The sequence below is a fragment of the Pristis pectinata genome, chromosome 26 (genome assembly GCF_009764475.1).
Source record: "Pristis pectinata isolate sPriPec2 chromosome 26, sPriPec2.1.pri, whole genome shotgun sequence".
Lineage (NCBI taxonomy): Eukaryota > Metazoa > Chordata > Chondrichthyes > Rhinopristiformes > Pristidae > Pristis > Pristis pectinata.
In genome coordinates, this window is record NC_067430.1 from 29,691,059 (window position 1) to 29,711,159 (window position 20,101).

General features: G+C 45.7%; 1 protein-coding gene across 1 annotated transcript in view; it reads left to right on the forward strand.

Moving 5' to 3' along the window:
- The window catches only part of vwa5b1 (von Willebrand factor A domain containing 5B1), a 128,199-nt gene that overhangs the window by 28,400 nt on the left and 79,698 nt on the right, over positions 1-20,101 (forward strand). Inside the window, exons 7-8 of the mRNA XM_052039010.1 lie at positions 14,576-14,700; positions 17,953-18,129. Coding sequence (XP_051894970.1) covers positions 14,576-14,700; positions 17,953-18,129 — 302 coding nt within the window. The remainder of the gene's footprint in view (positions 1-14,575; positions 14,701-17,952; positions 18,130-20,101) is intronic.

Genomic DNA, 20,101 nt, shown 5'->3' on the forward strand with positions numbered 1-20,101 from the left:
TTAATGTTTGCCAGGCCAGTGTGGTCTCTTTCTGCTGTCAGTGAGATGACTCAACCCACTGGTCTCCGGTGATTTTGTGCAGAACAACACAAAAAACATTAATCCTGCGTCTGTAAATAAAGAACTCGTATTGATACAGCCCCTTCCACAACCGCAAAGTACACAACAACTGGCATGTTTTTCTTTGCAAAACACTGTTGCAATGGAGACAAACTTTTACGCAACAAGGTCCCTTTAATTTGGTCATTGAGGAATTTGTTGTCCTCACTGTCGTTGACTGACGGATGAATGTTGGTTATGAGACCAAAGGAACTTGTTGATCTTCTCTTAAAAAACTATTTCTGAAGTAAGGGGTGTCACTGGCAAGGTCAGAGGATATCACCACCCCTTGGTTGCTCCGAGAAGGGATGAGGTAGCTTCCTGAGGTTTTTGGAGGACAACTTTGCCAGACCAGAGAAGAATGATAGATTTCTTTCCCTAACATAAGCTGGACAGAGTATTCCAACAATCTAATTACTCCATTGTATAAAACTTTGGTTAGGCTGCACTTGGAGTATTGTGTGCAGTTCTGGTCGCCCCATTACAGGAAGGATGTGGAGGCTTTGGAGAGGGTGCAGAAGAGGTTCACCAGGATGCTGCCTGGATTAGAGGGTATGAACTGTAAGGAGAGGTTGGACAAACTTGGATTACTTTCTCTGGAGTGTCGAAGGCTGAGGGGAGACCTATCAGTTTATAACATTAAGAGAGGTGTAGATAGGGTAGACCGCCAGAATCTTTTTTCCCAGGGTAGAAGTGTTGAATACTAGAGGGCAGAGCTTTAAGGTGAGGGGGGAAAGTTTAAAGTGAGATGTGCAAGGAAAGTTTTTTAACACAGAGAGTGGTGGGTGCCTGGAACAGGCTGCCAGGGGTGGCGGTCGAGGCAAATATGATAGGAGCATTCAAGAGGCTTTTAGATAGACTCATGAACATGCAGGGAATGGAGGGAAGTGGATCATGTGCAGGCAGAAGGGATTAATTAAATTTGGCATCACAGTCGGCACAGACAGTGTGGGCCGAAGGGCCTGTTCCTGTACTGTACTGTTCTGTGTTCTAAAACTAGCAATTTATTTCAATTCTCAGTCTGTGAGGTTTAAACCTCCGCTCACCCTCTCTGCAGGACCAGACTGGCCGTCCTGATTACCAGACCAAGACTGCAGCACTGTAGCTGAACTGTCAGCCTGAATTAGAGTCATGATCATGCAGACGTGATGCACGGGATCAGGCTCTTCAGCCCATCAAGTCTGTGCTGACCTCCAGCCGTCCATTTACACTAACCCTACGTTAATCCCTTTTTATATTCTCACCACATTCCAGTCAAGTCCCCCCTAGATTCTATACCACTCACCTACACACTGGGGGCAATCTACAGCGGCCAATTAACCTACCAACTTGCATGTTGTTGGGGTGTGGGAGGAAACGGGATCACTCAGAGGAAACACACGCGCTTGCGAGCTCCACGTGAGCAGTGCCCGAGGCTGGGATTGAACCTGGGTCGCTGGCACTGCAAAGCAGTGGCTCTCCCCACTGCGCCACCGTGCTGCCCCTGTTAAGTACTGAAAATGGGCTTAGGATCCAGTTTTCAGACCAGCAGGCAATGTCGCAACCTTTGAGTTAAGGAACCAGCTGGACAGAAGTCAAAAACACAGGCGTCTCAAACCAACAGCTCCATTGTGTGCACCAGTCACAGGTCACCCTCCGTCTTCTGTATATCCCACCTTTCCTGTACCATTCATGCACATTATACACATCTGTGCATATCCTGAAGGCCAGTGGCCATTTTCAAACCATCGGTCTGTTAACTGAATAGAATGTTTTTTTAAGGATACATTTATACAGTTTGTGGCTAATTTTTATCAAGCCCTTCCCACTTGAAAATGGGAGGTGATACTCCCACATGGCAGAATTGCCTGCTGTTAACAATGTTGAACTGCGTTCGACAACATCAGACTTATTACAAATGCTCTGGTTTGTTCGGCTTGCTAGTGGATAAGCAGAACTTCCGAGCCTTCTGGGTTTTGAAGGGCAAGGAGGTTTCTGCCTTCCAGAACGTTGGTTTGCAGCTCTCTCTGAAATAAATATATAATCTGACTGTTGCTTGGTTCACCTCTGTTTCCAGTTTCCACTCTCATACCAATCACACGATATCGTCTTTGTCCTGGGCCTGTACTGCAAAGTCCTGGCACAGGATCTTTTATATCCCACCAGGGAGGGGGAGAAGTGATGGGTAAACTGTGCAATATTTCATCTGTGAATGAGAAGGGTTACCAGTGGGTGCACACCCTTGTTCTTGGATGAGTGATGTGCAAGATGATTTATCAACTATATTTCGGTACTTACCATGTCAGACTCTTTCTGCATTATTTGTATTGCAGATTAAGCATCTGAACTGCCCCAATCAAATTCAGGCAGCATGCTCTCTGCATTCGAATGTTGCTATCAATGCAGTGCTCAATCTGACACACTTGAACAGTCCCATTTTTGCTGATTAGTTCGGTGTTATGATCCTTGAAGGGCAGTGTGCTGTAAAATGGTACTCTCAAGAGATTTCAAGTTAAGAAATTCTGGAGACCAAGGTATTTATATTGACTTGATAAAGTATTTTTTTGTCAAGATTTTAATACATTGTGCATTACAGTCATTTTAACATCTTAATGCTGTAAATGCACGCATGACTTGTATGGAAGATAGTGGCTCCCATTTTGTGATGTTGGGCAGATTGGGACAATTTCAGCCTTGGTCAAAAGTAGTGAGGGGGGCTGGTCTTGTTGATGTTGAAGGGTAAGAAGGGGAATGATAGGCCAGTTTCTTGCTACCTCTCCAGCATTTTGCCTTTCTGTATAACTGGGTGATTTGTTGTATGAAATTTTGTTCTCATTCAAGCTGATGCTTAGGCACATTAATAACCAATAACCAATAATAAACCAATACCAATACATTGTTGCCCGACTCCTATTGTGCCAGGGTCTTGTGGGAAGCAGGACCTTGAACATGGAGTCCGCCCCAAACTTTGGCTTTGCCTCTCTGCATTAACAATGGGTCCCTGTAGTGTGTGGAATTCGGGAGCCTTTTTATAGGGTCATGGAGTTGTACGGCAGGGAAACAGGCTTTTTGGCCCATCGGGTCTGGACAGCCGATCAAGCCCACTGCATCAATCCTACATTAATCCCACAAAGTGCTGGAGGAACTCAGCGGGTCGGGCAGCATCTGTGGAGGGAAATGGACAGTTGACATTTCAGGTCATGACTCTTCATCTGGACTCTAGACGTCAACTGTCCACTCCCCTCTACAGATGCTGCCTGACCCGCTGAGTTCCTCCAGCGCTTTGTGTGTTGCTCCAGATTCCAGCATCTGCAGTTTCTTGTATCTCCATTAATCCCATTTTATTCTCCCAACATTCCCATCAACGTTATCACTCACCTACACACACGGGGCAATTTACAGCGGCCGATTCATCTGCCAATCTGCATATTTTTAGAATGTGGAGGAAACCAGAGCACCCGGAGAAAACACATGCAGTCACAGGAAGAACGTGCAAACTTCACACAGACAACGCTGGTGGTCAGGATTGAGTCTGGGCCACTGGAGCTGTGAGGCAGCAGATTTTCTAGCTGTACCACCATGCTGTCCTTTCTGTTCTGATTAAATCCATTGGTTGTTGCAGGTCCCTGTTGAGGTGACCTAATTATACAGGTCAGCAATGTAAACAAAAATAAAATCAATCTTACCACAACTGCTTCTCTGAAAACCCCTGCATGTTGTTGGCAAGAAACCACCAGCAAAGGCCAACGACAAGTTAATGATATAGTATTGATTTTTAGTTGCTCAAGTCTAGTGATTTATGATTTAGCAATGAAGGTGCAATACTATATTGGGTAGTCACATTGTTACAACAGCAATTTTGCAATTACATGTATGGCTGATTCTTGTCCCTTGCACAACATACTGAATCTAACCTCTGGAGGTTTGATATGAAGATCACATCAGCATCACCAGCATCACTTCAGGGGTCTTCATACATGAAACCTTGAAAGTTAAGCTGCAGGTATAGCAAGTAAGTAGGTAGGTGAGGGGGAGATGCTCTGCTTTAATAGGAGGAGATAGTGGAAAAAGTTTTGTGACAGCTGTACAGGACACTGGTGAGACCACACGTGGAGTACTGTGCATTTTTTTAAGGAAGGACATATTTAGGACAGGTAGTGTAGCAGTTAGCGTAACACTATTACAGTGTCAGCGACGCGGGTTCAATTCCGGCCGCTGTCTGTAAGGACTTTGTACATTCTCCCTGTGTCTGCGTGGGTTTCCTCCGGGTGCTCCAGTTTCCTCCCACATTCCAAAGCCGTACGGGTTAGGAAGTTGTGGGCATGCTATATTGGTGCCAGAAGCGTGGCGACACTTGCGGGCTGCCCCCAGAACACTCCGCTCAAAAGATGCATCTCACTGTGTGTTTTGATGTACATGTGACTAATAAAGAAATCTTAACTTAGTGGCAGTGCGGAGAAAGTTCACTAGGTTGATTCCTGGGAGGGAGAACTCGTAGGGGGATAGATTAAGTAGACTGGGCCCACAGAATTACAAGAGCTGATCTTATTGCAATATGTAAGATTCTAAAGGGAATTAAAGGGATAAACGCCTGTTTAAGACTGAGATGAGGAGAGATTTCTTCTCTCATATGATTGTAATCCTTGGAATTGTCTACCCCAGAGAGCTGTGCAGGATGAATTGTGTTCACAGCTGAGATAGCTGGAGGTTTAGAATTTTGGAGAAGCGAGTGGTACAGGCATCATGGAACTGAGGCTGTCATCTGGTTGAATGGTGGAGTAGGGTTGAAGTGACCCTTTTCCCATTTTCCCCCCCCATTTTTTCCCCCATTACTCGTGCTCTTGCACTCTTTGGTGGGTGCTTGTTGTTACCACAAAACCAATCTCCCTCTGTGCTTCAAGGATTCATTGCAGGGATGTGATACTTTCCTCCGTTTTTGGGAAGTCTCGGAAGTGCTGGCACCTCACCGTCTTCCATCTGATTTGGTGCCTGATGCTTGCTGTATCGTTGATGCTAGAACTCTGGCTAATCTGATGGGTAATAAGTAGGGGTAAGTCTGGCCCATAGATGCTTCCAACTGAAAACTTCCAGCATCTCTACTTCCTCAGAAGATTAAGGAAATTCGGCATGTCCCCATTGACCCTCACCAATTTTTATCGATGCACCATAGTATGCATCCTATTCAGCTGCATCAGGGCTTGGTACGGCAACTGCTCTGCCCAAGACCTCAAGAAACTGCAGAGAGTTGTGGACACAGCTCAGCACATCACGGAAACCAGCCTCCCCTCCATGGACTCCATGGTCTACACTTCTCGCTGCCTCGGTAAAACAGCCAACATAATCAAAGACCCCTCCCACCTGGACATTCTCTCTTCTCCCCCCCTCATTGGGCAGAAAATACAAAAGCTCGAAAACACGCTCCACCAGGCTCAAGGACAGCTGCTATCCCGCTGTTATAAGACTATTGAACAGACCTCTTTCATGATAAGATGGACTCTGACCTCACAATCTACCTCATCATGGCCCTTGCACCTTATTGTCTACCTGCACTGTACTTTCTCTGCAAACTGTAACTCTATAGAGGGACTGCTGTGTGCCGTGTCTCACCGAAATGTGGCTTACACCTGCTTCACCTGACTGTGCCATACAACCTGAGGGCTTCTCAATCCACCGAATGGACTGTACAGCGTCCTCGGGTAAAGTTAGAGGCAGAGGGGTCTGCTTCTTAGTCAATAACTCGTGGTGCTCAGACGTGACGGTCCTGGCGAACTCCTGCTCACCCAGCTTGGAATATCTAACGGTGAAGTGTCGACCATACTACCTGCCACAGGAGTTCACTTCAGCTATCCTGATGGGAGTCTACATCCCACCACGGATGGACATGAAGCCTGCACTCAATGAACTATACTCTGTGGTCAACAACCTTGAGACAGGATGCCCTGAGGCCCTCTTCATTATTGCAGGTGACTTCAACCAGGCCAACCTCAAGAGTATGTTACCAAAATACTACTAGCACATCTCTTGTCCCACCAGGGGCCCAAACACCCTTGACCATTGCTATACAACCATAAAAGATGTCTTCTGAGCCACCCCTCCCCATCACTTTGGTAAATCAGACCACCAGGCTGTTCTTCTCCCTGTGTACAAACAGAAACTGAAACAGAAGGATCCAGTACAGAGAGTCATGCAGTGCTGGTCTGAGGAAATAGATGAGCTTCTATGCAACTGCTTTGAGTCAGTGAACTGGTCCATGCTCAAAGACTCAGCTGCCAGCCTAGATGAGTATGTCACCACCATCACGGACTTTATCAGCTAGTGTGTGGAGGACTGTGTACTAAAGAGGACAATACGGGTGTTCCCAAACCGGAAACCATGGATGAACCGGGAGATCCACTCCTTACTGAAGTCGAGGACAGCTGCATTCCAATCAGGTGACCCTGACCTTCACAAAAAATCAAGATACAACTTCCAGAAAGCTATCTGAGACAATACTTGTTCAAAATAGAGTCACAGACCAGCCGTCAGTTGTGGCAGGGCTTACACACTATAACAGGCTACAAAATGAAGTCGGGCTGCATAGTCAACAACTGCATCCCTTCCTGATGAGCTTAACGCATTCTATGCACGTTTTGAACAGAAGGGGATTGGTTTGTCACTACCCACCCTGACAGCCTCCAATGCAAGTGAACTCATGGTCACCATCAAGGGCACAAGATCAGTCTTCTGGAGAGTGAACCCAAGGAAAGCATCTGGCCCAGATGGTGTCCCTGGCTGTGTGCTCAGCTATTGAGCTGATCAGCTGGTGGGAGTATTTGCGGACATATTTAACCTCTCCCTGCTTCAATCTGAGGTTCCCACCTGTTTTAAGAAGACCACTATCATCCTGGTACCGAAGAAAAATGTAACATGCCTCAATGACTACCGACCAGTGTCTCTGACATTTACCATCATGAAGTGCTTCGAGAGGTTGGTCATGGCACACATCAACTCCAGCCTCCCGGAAAACCTCGACCCACTGCAATTCATCTCCCACCGAAATGGGTCAACAGTGGATGCCATCTCTCTGGCCCCACACTCATCTCTAGAGCATCTGGACAGCATAGACACCTATGTTAGACCAGTGTTTATTGACTACAGCTCTGCCATCAATACTATAATTCCAAGCAAACTCATCACCAAACTACAAGTCCTGGACTCAACACCTCCCACTGCAACTGGATCCTTGACTTTCTGACCAACAGTGAGGATAGACAGCACCACCTCCAGCATGATTATTCTTAACACTGGTGCCCCACAAGGCTGTGTCCTCAGCCCTACACTCTACTTCCTATACACTCATGACTGCGTGGCCAGATTCTGCTCTAACTCCATCTACCAGTTTGCAGATGAGACCACCGTTGTAGGCCGTATCTCAAACAACGATGAGACGGAGTACAAGAAGGAGATAGAGAACTTAGTGACATGGTGTCATGACAACAACATTTTTCTCAATGTCAGCAAAACAAAAAAGCTGGTCATTGACTTTAGGAAAGGGGGCGGTGTACATGCACCTGTCTATATCAACGGTGCTGAGGTCGAGAGGGTTGAGAGCTTCAAGTTCCTTGGAGTGAACATCACCAATAGCCTGTCTGGTCCAACCATGTAGATGCCACAGCCAAGAAAGCTCACCAGCGCCTCTACTTCCTCAGGAGGCGAAAGAAATTTGGCATGTCCCCTTTGACACTCACCAACTTTTATTGATGCACCATAGAAAGCATCTTATTTGGATGTATCACGGCTTGGTATGGCAACTGCTCTGCCCAGAACCGCAAGAAACTGCAGAGAGTTGTGGACATGGCCCAGTGCGTCATGGAAACCAGCCTCCCCTCCATGGACTATGTCTATACCTCTCGCTGCCTTGGTGAAGCAGCCAGCATAATCAAAGACCCCAACCAACCGGGTCATTCTCCCCTCTCCCATCAGGCAGAAGATACAGGATCCTGAGGGCACATATCACCAGGCTCACGGACAGCTTCTATCCCACAGTGATAAGACTATTGAACGGTTCCCTTATACGATGTGATGGACTCTTGACCTCACAATCTACCTTGTTTGACCTTGCACCTTGTTGTCTACTTGAAAATGCACTTCCCTGTAGCTGTGACACTTTACTCTGTATTCTATTATTGTTTTTACCCTGGACGACCTCAATGCATTCTGTACTACCTCAATGCACTGTGTAATGAACTGATCTGTACGATCGGTATGCAAGACAAGTTTTTCACCGTACCTTGGTACAAGTGACAATAATAAACCAATTCTAATACCAATACTATATTCTGCATTCTGTTATGTCTTTTCCCTTGTACTGCCTCGATGTACTTATGTTTTGAAATGGTCTGTATGGATGGCATGCAAAACAAAGTTTTTCACTGTACCTCGGTACACGTGACAACAATAAACCAATTCCAATTCCACTGACCTGCAACTGAGCCTATGTTCAGGTGAATTAGTCCTTTTATTTCTTAAACTGGTTTCTACCACATCTTGCTGTGATTTTTGACGGATTTTGGCAAGTGAATTGATTAGTTTCAGCAGCAACAAACAGTCTGCTGGAGGAACTCAGCGGGTTGAGCAGCATCTGTGGGGGGAAAGGAACTGTCCACGTTTCAGGTCGAAACCCTGCATCAGGACTAAAGAGAGCAGTGGAAACCACAGAGGGGAAGCAGCGAGAGAGGGTCTCACAGAACTCCCATCGAAAAGAGGAGGAAACCATTTTCAAAGCGGGCATACCTTGAAGAGGCTAATAGTGAAATGGAGACACAAGAGACTGCTGACATTGGAACCTGGAGCAACAAACAATCTGCTGGAGGAACTCAGTGGGTCGAGCAGCATCTGTGGAGGGAGAAGGAGCTGTCGACATTTCAGTTCGAAAACCTGCATCAAGTCCAATTTGATTAGATTCCCATCTAAACTAATCCCATTTGCCTGCGTTTGGCCCATAACCTTCTAAACCTTTCCTATCCGTGTACCCGTCCAAGTACCTTTCAGTGTAAGAGTCCCAGGATTTAGACCCGGTGATAAGAAGGATTAATGATATATTTTGCGTTGTGTAACGAGAGGGGAACCTGCGGGTGGGGGCATTCCACTGTACCTACTACCTGTGTCTGTCTCAGTTGAAGAGGCTGAGGGTTTGGGATGGGCTGTTGGTGAAGCTTTGGTGAGTAGTGGCAGTTCCTATCACAGATGGTATACAGTGCAGCCACAGTGTGCTGATGTTGGAGGGACTAGACGTAGAGGTTGTTGGATGAGCAGCCAATCGACCAGGCTGCTTTAGAGTCACAGAGACATACAGTGTGGAAACGGGCCCTCTGGCCCATCGAGTCTGCATGGACCATCAACCATGAGAGGGGACCTCATAGAAACATTTCGAATGTTGAAAGGACTGGACAGAGTAGATGTGGCTAAGTTGTTTCCCATGGTGGGTGAGTCCAGGACAAGAGGGCACAGTCTTAGAATTAGAGGGTACCCATTTAGAACAGAGATGAGGAGAAATTTCTTTAGCCAGAGGGTTGTGGATTTATGGAATTTGTTGCCACATACAGCTGTGGAGGCCCGATCATTGGGGGTATTTAAGGAGGAGATTGATAGGTATCTAATTAGTCAGGGTATCAGGGGATATGGGGAAAAGGCCAGGAAATGGGGCTAGTTGGGAGATAGTTTAGCTCATGGTGAGGTAGCGGAGCAGACTCGATGGGCTGAATGGCCTACTGCTGCTCCTTTGTCTTGTGCTCACCCTTTTACACTAATCTAATGTTAATCCTGTTTATCTCACTCTCCCCTCATTCTTTTGTCAAGCTTCTGAAGTGTTTGGTAAATTGGTTTATTATTGTTACATGCACGAGGTACAGTGAAAAACTTGTTTTGCATCCTGTCCATACAGATCATTCCATCACGCAGCACATCAAGGCAGTACAAGGGTAAACAATAACAGAATGCAGAATAAAGTGTTACAGAGAAGGTACAGTGCAGGCAGACAATAAGGTGCAAGGTCATAATAAAGTAGATTGTGAGGTCAAGAGTCTGTCTTGTACTATGGGACTGTTTAATAGTTTTATAACAGTAGGATGGAAGCTGTCCTTGAGCCTGGTGGTACGTGCTTTCAGGGTTTTGTGTCTTCTACCCGATGGGAGGGGGGAGAAGAGAGAATGTCCGGGGTGGGAGGGGTTCTTGATTATGTCGGCTGCTTTACCGAGGCAGCGAGAAGTGAAGGCAGAGTTGCGTTCATTCAGTCAAGTGGAGAATGTTGGAATACATTTCTGACTTTGGTCCTTGTAGATGGCAGAAAGACTTGAACATTTCAGGAAGTGAGTCACTCGCTGTAGAATACCTGGTCTTTGACTTGTTGTAGCCACAGCATTTATGTGACTAGTCCACCTAATTTTCTGGTCCCAGGAAGCTAATAGTGGATTTTTGGCAGCTGTAAATACCATTAGGGACATCACCTGGAACCTGTGTGACAAGAGTCTTACATTCCACTTACCAGCCCATGTCTAAGTGTTGTCTAGGTCTTGCTCATGTGGACGTAAGCTGCTTCATTTTCTGAGGAGTTTCAAATAGAATTGAACATTGTGCAACCATCAGCAAACATGTCCACATCTGACCTTACGATCGAAGGATAATCATCAGCGAAGTACCTGAAGTTAACTGGGTCCACGGCACCTTCCTGAGGTACTCCTGCGGTGATACTTTGGGGCTGAGATGATTGACCTCCAAATAGCACATCTGTCTTCCACTGCTTGAGGTCTGACTGCAGTTGGTGAAGCGTTGTCTTTGGCTTCACTTTTACAAAGGCTTGGTCCAGTACAGAGATGCAGAAGGCTGAAAGCACGAACCGCCAGATTCAAGGACAGCTTCTATCCCACTGTTTTCACAATCTTGAACAGACCTTTTTAACGCGAAAGATGAACTCTTGATCTCTCAATCTACCTCATCGTGGCCCTTGCACTTTTATTTGTCTACCTGCACTGCACTTTCTCTGTCACTGTAACACTATATTCTGCATTCTGTTTTTCCTTTTTACTACCTCAATGTACTTACGTATTGCATGATCTGCCTGGATGGTACGAAAACAAAAGCTTTTCAGTACATGTGACAATAATAAACCAATTACCAATACAGCCCGATGTCAAAGCAGCCTCTCTCACTTTATCTCTGGAACGCAGCTCCCATTTTGGGACCAAGACTGTGTTCGGTGTCGAGCTGAGAAGTCCTGGAACAAAACAGACTGAACAGGGCTGCACAGGAACAGGCTATTTGGTCCACAACATCTGTGCTGTAAGACTTGGGATAAAAGACGAGCAGGTTTTTATTATCAGGTTTTTATTTGAGTGGCTTTTTCCCAGGGAAAGGGAACAAAAAACTAGAGGGCACAGGTTTAAGCTGAGAGGGGAAAGATTTAAAAGGGATCTGAGGGGCAACTTCTTCACACATAGGGTGGTGGGTGTATGGAACGAGCTGTTAGAGGAAGTGGTTGAGGCAGGTACAATAACAACCTTTGAGAGACTCTTGGACAGGTACATGGATAAGAAGGGTTTAGAGGGATAGGGGTCAAATGCATGCAACTGGGACGAGCTCAGGGGGGAGTCTTGGTCTGCATGGACCAGTTGGCTCGATGAACCTGTTTCTGCACTGTATTACCCTATGACTCTGAATTATCATCAAACTAATCTCCCACCAGAAAACTGCTTGATATATCATTGAGTGGCTTTTTCAACATGAAATGCTTGGTTACCAGTGAAATCTGAGCAAAACTGCTGGCATGTCATATGTCCAACGTAAACAGCATACAACTCAGTACACTCACCTCCTGCACAAAAGCGCAGTGATCATGATTGTCTGTGTTCCTTTACTGGACTTATCCCTGGCAACAATGTGAATGGGATGAACAGAACCAGCCTCACAGTGATATGTTTTTTTGAACCTTACCACTGTTTCAAAATGGCAACTGGTTCTTGAGCTTGCTGGTCTTTCATTCTGGATAAAAGCCAGTGGCTCTACTTCATTAGGAGTTTGAGGAGATTTGGTACGTCACCAAAGACTCTTGCAAATTTTCACAGATGTACAGTGGAGAGCTTTCTGACTGGTTGCATCACCGCCTGGTATGAAGGCTCCAATGCACAGGATCGCAAGAGGCTGCAGAGGGTTGTAGACTCAGCCAGCTCCATCACGGGCACAACCCTCCCCACCATTGAGGACATCTTAAAGAAGTAGTGCCTCAAGAAGGCAGCATCCATCACTAATGGCCCTCACCATCCGGGACATGCCCTCTTCTCATTACTACCATTGGGGAGGAGGTACAGGAGCCTGAAGACCCACAGTCAATGATTCAGAAACAGCTTCTTCCCCTCCACCATCAGATTTCTGAACAGTCCATGAATCCATGAACACTACCTCGTAATTCCTTTTTTATATTGCACTATTCATTTATTTTGGTGATTTATAGTAATTTTATGTCTTTGCACTGTACTGCTGCCGCAAAACAACACATTTCATGTAGTATAAGTCAGCGATAATAAGTCTAATTTTGATTCTGAATAATCAAAGCTAGTCAATAATGGGAAATGTTAATTTAAGCACACTTCTGTAGGAGATAGGTTTGACCCAGATCTCCACTGGCTAAAAATATACATTAGCTCCACATTAACATTCAGGTTTTGCTTGTGTGCCATTCACTGATTGGTTATAGGATGAATGCATTTCCCAACTCATATTTCAGTTTTACCTTCAATCAAATCACAGTCGGTTGAAAACTCGTGGGTAACATGTAAGCCAAGATCACATTCTAAGTGCTTATCTCATTTCATACATCTATTGTCATTCTCCTATTGCTATCTCTTCAAACTTTAATTAGCATATGATTTAGCTGCAGACTATTCCAAATGAGTCAACCCCATTGTGAAGGGCAGTTCCAATTCATACCCGATGCTAATACAGAATTCAATGTGACCTGCATAAGTTCTATCCATTTTTCAACTTCAAAGACATTCAAATGACTATGTTCCAAGTCACAACCTGTATCTTCTTATGGATTGTATGGTTCAAGAGAAACTCCTTCACTTTTGATGAAGAAATTCCCAATCCAACCATTTTCCCCAAATGGGCATCAAATGTACAATGACCAGCCACGGGCTGGGTTGTTTGCTCTTTATTGGGCTCATTTGCTAACAACATGGAAACCAGCTTCCCCTCTACGGACTCTGTCTACACTTCTCGCTGCCTCGTTAAAGCAGCCAACATAATCAAAGACCCCACCCACCCCGGACATTCTCTCTTCTCCCCTCTCCCATCGGGCAGAAGATACAAAAGCCTGAAAGCACGTACCACCAGGCTCACGGACAGCTTCTATCCTGCTGTTATAAGACTATTGAGCAGTGCCCTAGTACAATAAGATGGACTCTTAACCTCACAATCTAGCTCATTATGGCCTTGCACCCTATTGTCTGCCTGCACTGCACTTTCTCTGTAACTGTAACACTTTATTCTGCATTCTGTTATTGTTTTCCCTTGTACTACCTCAATGTACTGATGTAACGAAATGATTTGTATGGATGACATGCAAAACAAAGTTTTTCACAGCACCTCGGTACATGTGATAATAATAAGTCAATTACCAGTTACCGTCACTCAGAGCTGAGATCTTGGTTTGACCCCAGCCTCAGTGGATTGCTGTGAGAGTGAGTATGAGATTTCCATTACTGTTTGCAGAAAGAAATATTCCTGACATCACCCTGAACTGCCTGGGTCTAATTTTAAGGGTTGGCTGCTTTGTTTCAGTCTCACGCCAACCAGGGAAATAGCTTATATCTTTTTATCTTCCTGATCAACTCTCCTAATTCTTCAACGAGACCCTCCAAAACCATCCTTATTCTTTTACATTCAATGAAAGACTCATACCAGATTGACGCGTGGCATGCAGTTGGAGAGAAAAGCAATTACCCGGATGGCACCAGAGAAAGTGGAACACCTTGTCAGCACACACGCGGAAACTAATACCTCTTTGCATTGAATCTGCTGATCTCAACCAAGGTGCTAACGGCAGCATTGAACTGCCTGTGGCAGAGAGCCTAACGATTCATTCAGTTCCACCTGTAGTTCTTGTTTCTGGTGATTGTCCGGTGCTTCCGATAGCACAGTGCAGAAATATGAGTGTTGTGGTTGAAGAGAAAGGGGTCAGTTAGCATACCCTCCCTCACAGACCTCATTGTTGAACAGGACATCGACTTTATTCCCTCAGAACTCACCCAAGAATAACCACTGGGGTGGCTGTGTGGTGGGGATGATGCAATCATACCTTGTCAGCAATCGGAATCGTCACACAATAAAGGTGACTGGGATCAACATTGTTGGTTGGCTCCTCAATAGATGTGTGGTTTCTTTAATGACGTGCACCATCTAATGTGCTGTGTTGCACACGGTAGCCTCTTACTGATTGATTACTGTGACCATCTATTTTCAGAACCACATGTGCCTCACATCTTAATGGAGGGTGGAGATATGACACCTGATGAATACGAACAACATTTAAAAGGAAAAAGCGATTTCATCAAAGGAACCAAAAAGGACCCGAGCTCAGAAAAAAAGGTAATAATTATGCAACACAGTCAAAGAATGTCTTTAGTTTCAAATCAGGAGGATTTCAAATGGAGGGGAGGGTGCTGGGGGGACGTGAGCCGAAAGCTGGAGATTGGGACCAGCTGAGTGGACAAGATGGTCGACATTGGACTGGTTGGACCGAAGGGCCTGTATCCGTGCTCTATGACTCTATGACTCTGAATCAGCAAAGCAATAAAACTCCAAACTGATTACAGTCCTGCACTTTCTCTCCACTGATCCTGACAACCCCCTCAGCCAACTCCAAACCATCCTTGCCCACCTCAGCTCTCTGTATCCATTGACACTATTGACCATTTCATTTTCCTCCAATGCCTCTTTTCCACATCGAAAGGATTTCTAAATACGTAAAAATTTTCTAAAAAGTATTTGGCCCCTGTGTGGACTGACCTCTCCCCACCCTCCCCACAGTCCTAGATGCAGAGGGCCAAATAAGACAAAGGAGCAGAAGTCGGCCATTTGGCCCTTCGAGTCTGCTCTGCCATTCTATCATGAGCTGATCCACTCTCCCATTTAGCCCCACTCTCCTGCCTTCTCACCATAACCTTTGATACCCTGGCTACTCAGATACTGAGCCCTTACCCTCTCATCCCCCCTCCACCCAAGAGGGGACATGAGGTGCCAGTAGTGTGTAGGTTGGTTGTAGAGTTTGAAGGGAATTGATGGGAATGTTGGGAAAATAAAATGGGTTAGGTTAGGATTAGTGTAAATGGGTGCTTGACGGTCAGCATGGAATCGATGGGCTGAAGGGGCTGTTATTGCTCTCTATGACTCTAACCCAAACTGGAGATCAAACCTACTGCCTGCCACCCCTGTATGGTATAGCTCCAGTCTTGCACCTCTGCCAAACCTTACCTTTCTTCCTTTTTAAGTTAACAAGTTATTCAAAGAACCAAAGCTTACAACGATTTGGTAACCTGTCCCCCACAAAATCTGGCCCAAAGAGGCAGACAGAGTGCCCCATCGTTAGCACAACAAAATTATAATGGCATCCAGGCTATTATTTGTTGCTTTCATCATGAGAATAAACAGCAAGGTAAATGTGCAGTGTTTATTTCTTTGGATTGCTCTTAGAAATACAATAACTGTGTCTTCAATTTATTAGACTATAAAGAAATAGAATAAAGGAACCACCACATGTACAATGTACATTGAAGATTGCTTCCTTGGGTCAGGGAATGAACATTCACATCTGATTTTTAAACAAGAGTTTCTAAGATTGAGGAGTGATTTTATTGAAATGTATAAAATCGCGAGGGGACGTGACAGGGTAGATGTTGAGATGTTTCCACTGGCGGCAGAGTCCCGAACGAGAGGACATAGCTACAAGATTAAGGAGCAGTCACTTAAATCTGAGGTGCATAGGAACTTCTTACAGAAGGTGGGGAATCTCTAGAATCCTATTCCCTGGGGGATTGTGGAGGCTGGATCATTTGGGGCATTTAGGGAAGAAGTGGATAGATTTTTGAAAGTTTAGGGAATTGAGGGCTCTGGGGAAATGGCCAGAGGAGGAGTGGAGGCCTGGGGCAGATCAGCCATGATTATATGGAATGTTAGGGCAGTCTTGAGGGGCCGAGTGGCCTACTCCTGCTCCTATTTTCTTGTGTTATTATATTCTTATGAGCTCCATTTTTACATGTGAACACTGGGCTTTAATGTCATAATTGGGATCCTTCTGCTTTTTTAACTGAGTCTCGGTCAGGGTTGGAGGAGGAGGCAGGGAGAAGGAGTGGGTGGATGGACATTGAGAGGGGTTGGGAGGGTGGGGGGGGGGTGCCGTGAAAGAGTGAGGTGGAAGGGGTGGGTTATAGAGTGGTTGGTGATAGGAATGGGGTGTTAGAAGGTGTGCTGGGTATGGCCAGGACTCTGTGGTGGGTGGGATGGAGCGAATAAGCTGGCGGAGAGAGGGGGGATAGGATGGGAAAGATGGGAGAGGGGTCTGGATGGAAAGAGAGGGGGAGTGAGATAGGGTTGCGGAGTTGGTGAGAAAGGCCACTGTTAGCCATGATGGCTTTACATAACATGAGTGGTGGTCTTTCTTTTGCCCAGCGTTGTGCAATTCAACAACTGTTGGGTACTTGCTCTGGTGATTTGGCCACAAACACTTCAAAGGCCACCTCCAACTTTTTGACTGTTGTCTTCAGGAAGGGGAAGCAGGGCAAAAATGTGCTAGTCTACATTGGGGGATCAGCGGTGGAGAGAGTCAGCAGCTTTAAATTCCTGGGTGTTAATTCCTGACCTATCCTGGGCCCAGCACATAGACGCAATCAGAAGGAAAGCACGCTAGCGTCTTTACTTGCTTAGGAGGTTAAGGAGGTTCACTTGTCACTGAACTTGCTAACAAAGTTCTGCAGATGTACTGTTGAAAGTATCCTGACTGGTTGCATCATGGTTTGGTGCGGCAATTCAAACGTACAGGGATGTAAGAAGCTGCAGAGAGTAGTGGACTCAGCCCAATACATCACGGGCACATCCCTCCCCACCATCGGGAGTATCTACAGGAGACGCTGCCTCAAGAAAGCAACATCCATCGTCAAAGATCCCCACCATCCGGGCCATGCCATCTTCTCACAGCTACCATCAGGCAGGAGGAACAGAAGCCTGAAGTCCCACACCACCAGGTTCAGGAACAGCTACTTCCCTTCAACCATTCACTTCCTGAATCAATTGGCAAAGCCTTAATCACTACAGTTTAGCAACACTATGACCACTCTGATCACTTTGCACTAAAATGGACTTTGTTCTTTTTTGTTCTAATTGTGTTCTTTCCTGTAAAAATTTTGTATTTATTATATTAGCTATCCCCCAGTCCTCCAGTACCTCACCCGTGGCTAAGGACATTTTAATTATCTCTGCCAGGGCCCCTGCAATTTCTGCACTAGCCTCCCACAAGGTCTGAGGGGACACCTTGTCAGGCCCTGGGGATTTATCCACCTTCATTCACCTCAAGACAGCCAGCACCTCATCTTCCGTAATCTGGATATGGTCCATGACCTCACTACTCTTTTGCCTCAGTTCTGTAGTTTCTGTGTCTGTCTCCAGAGTAAATACAGATGCAATCGTGGGTGTAAAGAGAGTAGAGCAGGGGGCTAAGCACGCAGCCTTGAGGTAAACCTGCGTTGATGGTCAGCGAGGCACTGGTCAAAATTCTCACACAGACTTGTATTACTTTACATATGTTTCCTCAGCTGGTCAATTCAATCTCTGCTTTGTGCCTGACAGAACGAGATTATTAGAAAACGTCTAAACAAGGACATTGGACACCACCCTGTTATCATGCTAAACTTCTGCCCAGATTTAAAGACAGCCCACCCTGATCTAAGGATGGCGCAGGGGGAGTTCATTTTCCTCATCGACCGGAGTGGAAGCATGAGTGGGGTAAACATCAATCGAGTCAAGGTAACGACTGCAGCTTTGAACTTTGCTTCTCACGCTTTGTAAAAGTCTCCCAATCCCAAGCCATTCCCAGGAAGATTCCAACGCTCTGCAACTCAATATTGCCACACAGGGTAATTGCTAAGCAGAGGTCACGGGGACCAGGGAATGACTCTTTCACTTGGGCTGTGGGCACTGGTGTTCCCAGGTGAACAGAGAAAGGATTGTCACAATAAAACTGCAGATGCTGGAATCTGATACAAAAGCGGGAATGCTGGAAGAAGTCAACCAGTCACACAGTGTCCATGGAAAGAGAAACCAGTCAGGTCAGAGACTCCTTCTCAGAACTGGGGAAAGAGTGAAGGGAGGTCAAAGCAGAGCTGGGGGAAGGAGCGAGATGTAGGACAAAGGACTAGTTGGAGATGGGTTAACACAGATGAGAGGATAAGCAGCATGAGCACTGACCGTTGGGGTGGCATTTTAAGGAAATGTGGTGAGAAAGGGGACAAAGCATGAGAATGGGAAATGAGGAGAGGGCAGTTGACCTGAAGTTAGAAAAATCCAATGATCATTCCAGAGTTTGAAAAGTGCCCAGATGGAAGATAAGATGTTTGTTTTTCCAGTTTATGTTGGGCCTCACGATGGAGGAGGCCTCAGACAGATAGGTTGGAATGGCAGTGGGATTGTGAATTAAGGTGGCAGGCAACAGACGCTCAGAGTCACCCAGAGTGATCTCCCAATCTGTGTTTGGTTCCTCCAGCGTAGAGGAGGCCTCACTGTGAACACATGAATGCAGTAGACTAGATGGGCTGAGCTCTTCCAGCATTTCTGTTTTTGTCACAACCGAAGGACCAAGGTAGTGGACATCATCCGGTATCCTGATGGAGAGAACATTGGAAGTACTCTAGTGGGAGGGAATTAATTCACCACCTTCCTTGCCTGAAGGTGTTCAAAGATGAAGGTGTTTCTGATATAAGTTTCGATCAGAGTTGTTAATGTTCCCACTGTAACTTCATAGGATTGTTGCAACTCGGAGCTAGAGGGCTTTTGCATCGATAAGTTTGTGCCAGTTCCTTGTAGACCAGTCTATCTCTCCCATTCAGCCAGTCTTTCCCCAGAATCCTGCAAACTTTTTGCCTTTAAGTATTTTCCAGTTCCCTCGGGAAAGTCCCAATTTAAACCACATCCACCCTGCTTTCAATCGATCATGAAAGTCAAAAACTGCAGATACTGGAAATCTGAAATAAAAACAGAAAATGCTGGAAATGCTCAGCAGGTCAGGCAGCATCTGCGGAGCGAGAAACATTTAACATTTCAGGTCAAAGAGTTCTGATGAAGGGACTTTGACCTGAACCATTAACATTATTTCTCTTTCCATACTTGCTGTCTAACCTGCTGAGCCCTTCTGTATTTTTGAAGTTCCAGATCATAAATACTCAGGGTGTCAAACAGCTTATCCCTTGTCCTTTTCTTTCCAACATCTCCAATTACTGCCCTCTCTCAGCCAGCACCACTTCCACTTGTGTTATTCAGTTCCTCCTTGTCTCCAGTCTATCACAGACCTTCTCGTTTGTTCTCTCAACCTCTACCCACTTGCTTCACGAGTTAAACCAGGTTTTATCTGCAACTTTTCTCAGTTCTGATAAAAGGTCATTGACCTGAAATGTTAACTATATTTCCAGCACTTTTTATTTTATTTTGCTTTTAGAATATTCTTAGTTACTCAGTTTAATGTGATATATATTTCACGACTGGAACCAAACCGTTAACTGTTCATAAACCCAATAAGTACAACAAAACTATTCCACAGCTTTAATTTCTGAAAGAGCTAGTACAGATTCAAGGGATAGAATGGCCTCTCTGTGTGTTGTCTAGGCACAGAGTTGCAGCCAGTAGAGCTGCTGCCTCATAGCTCCAGTGACCTGGGTTCACTCCTCACCTTGGGTGCTGTCTTTGTGGAGTTTGCATGTTCTCCCTGTGACTGTGTGGGTTGCCT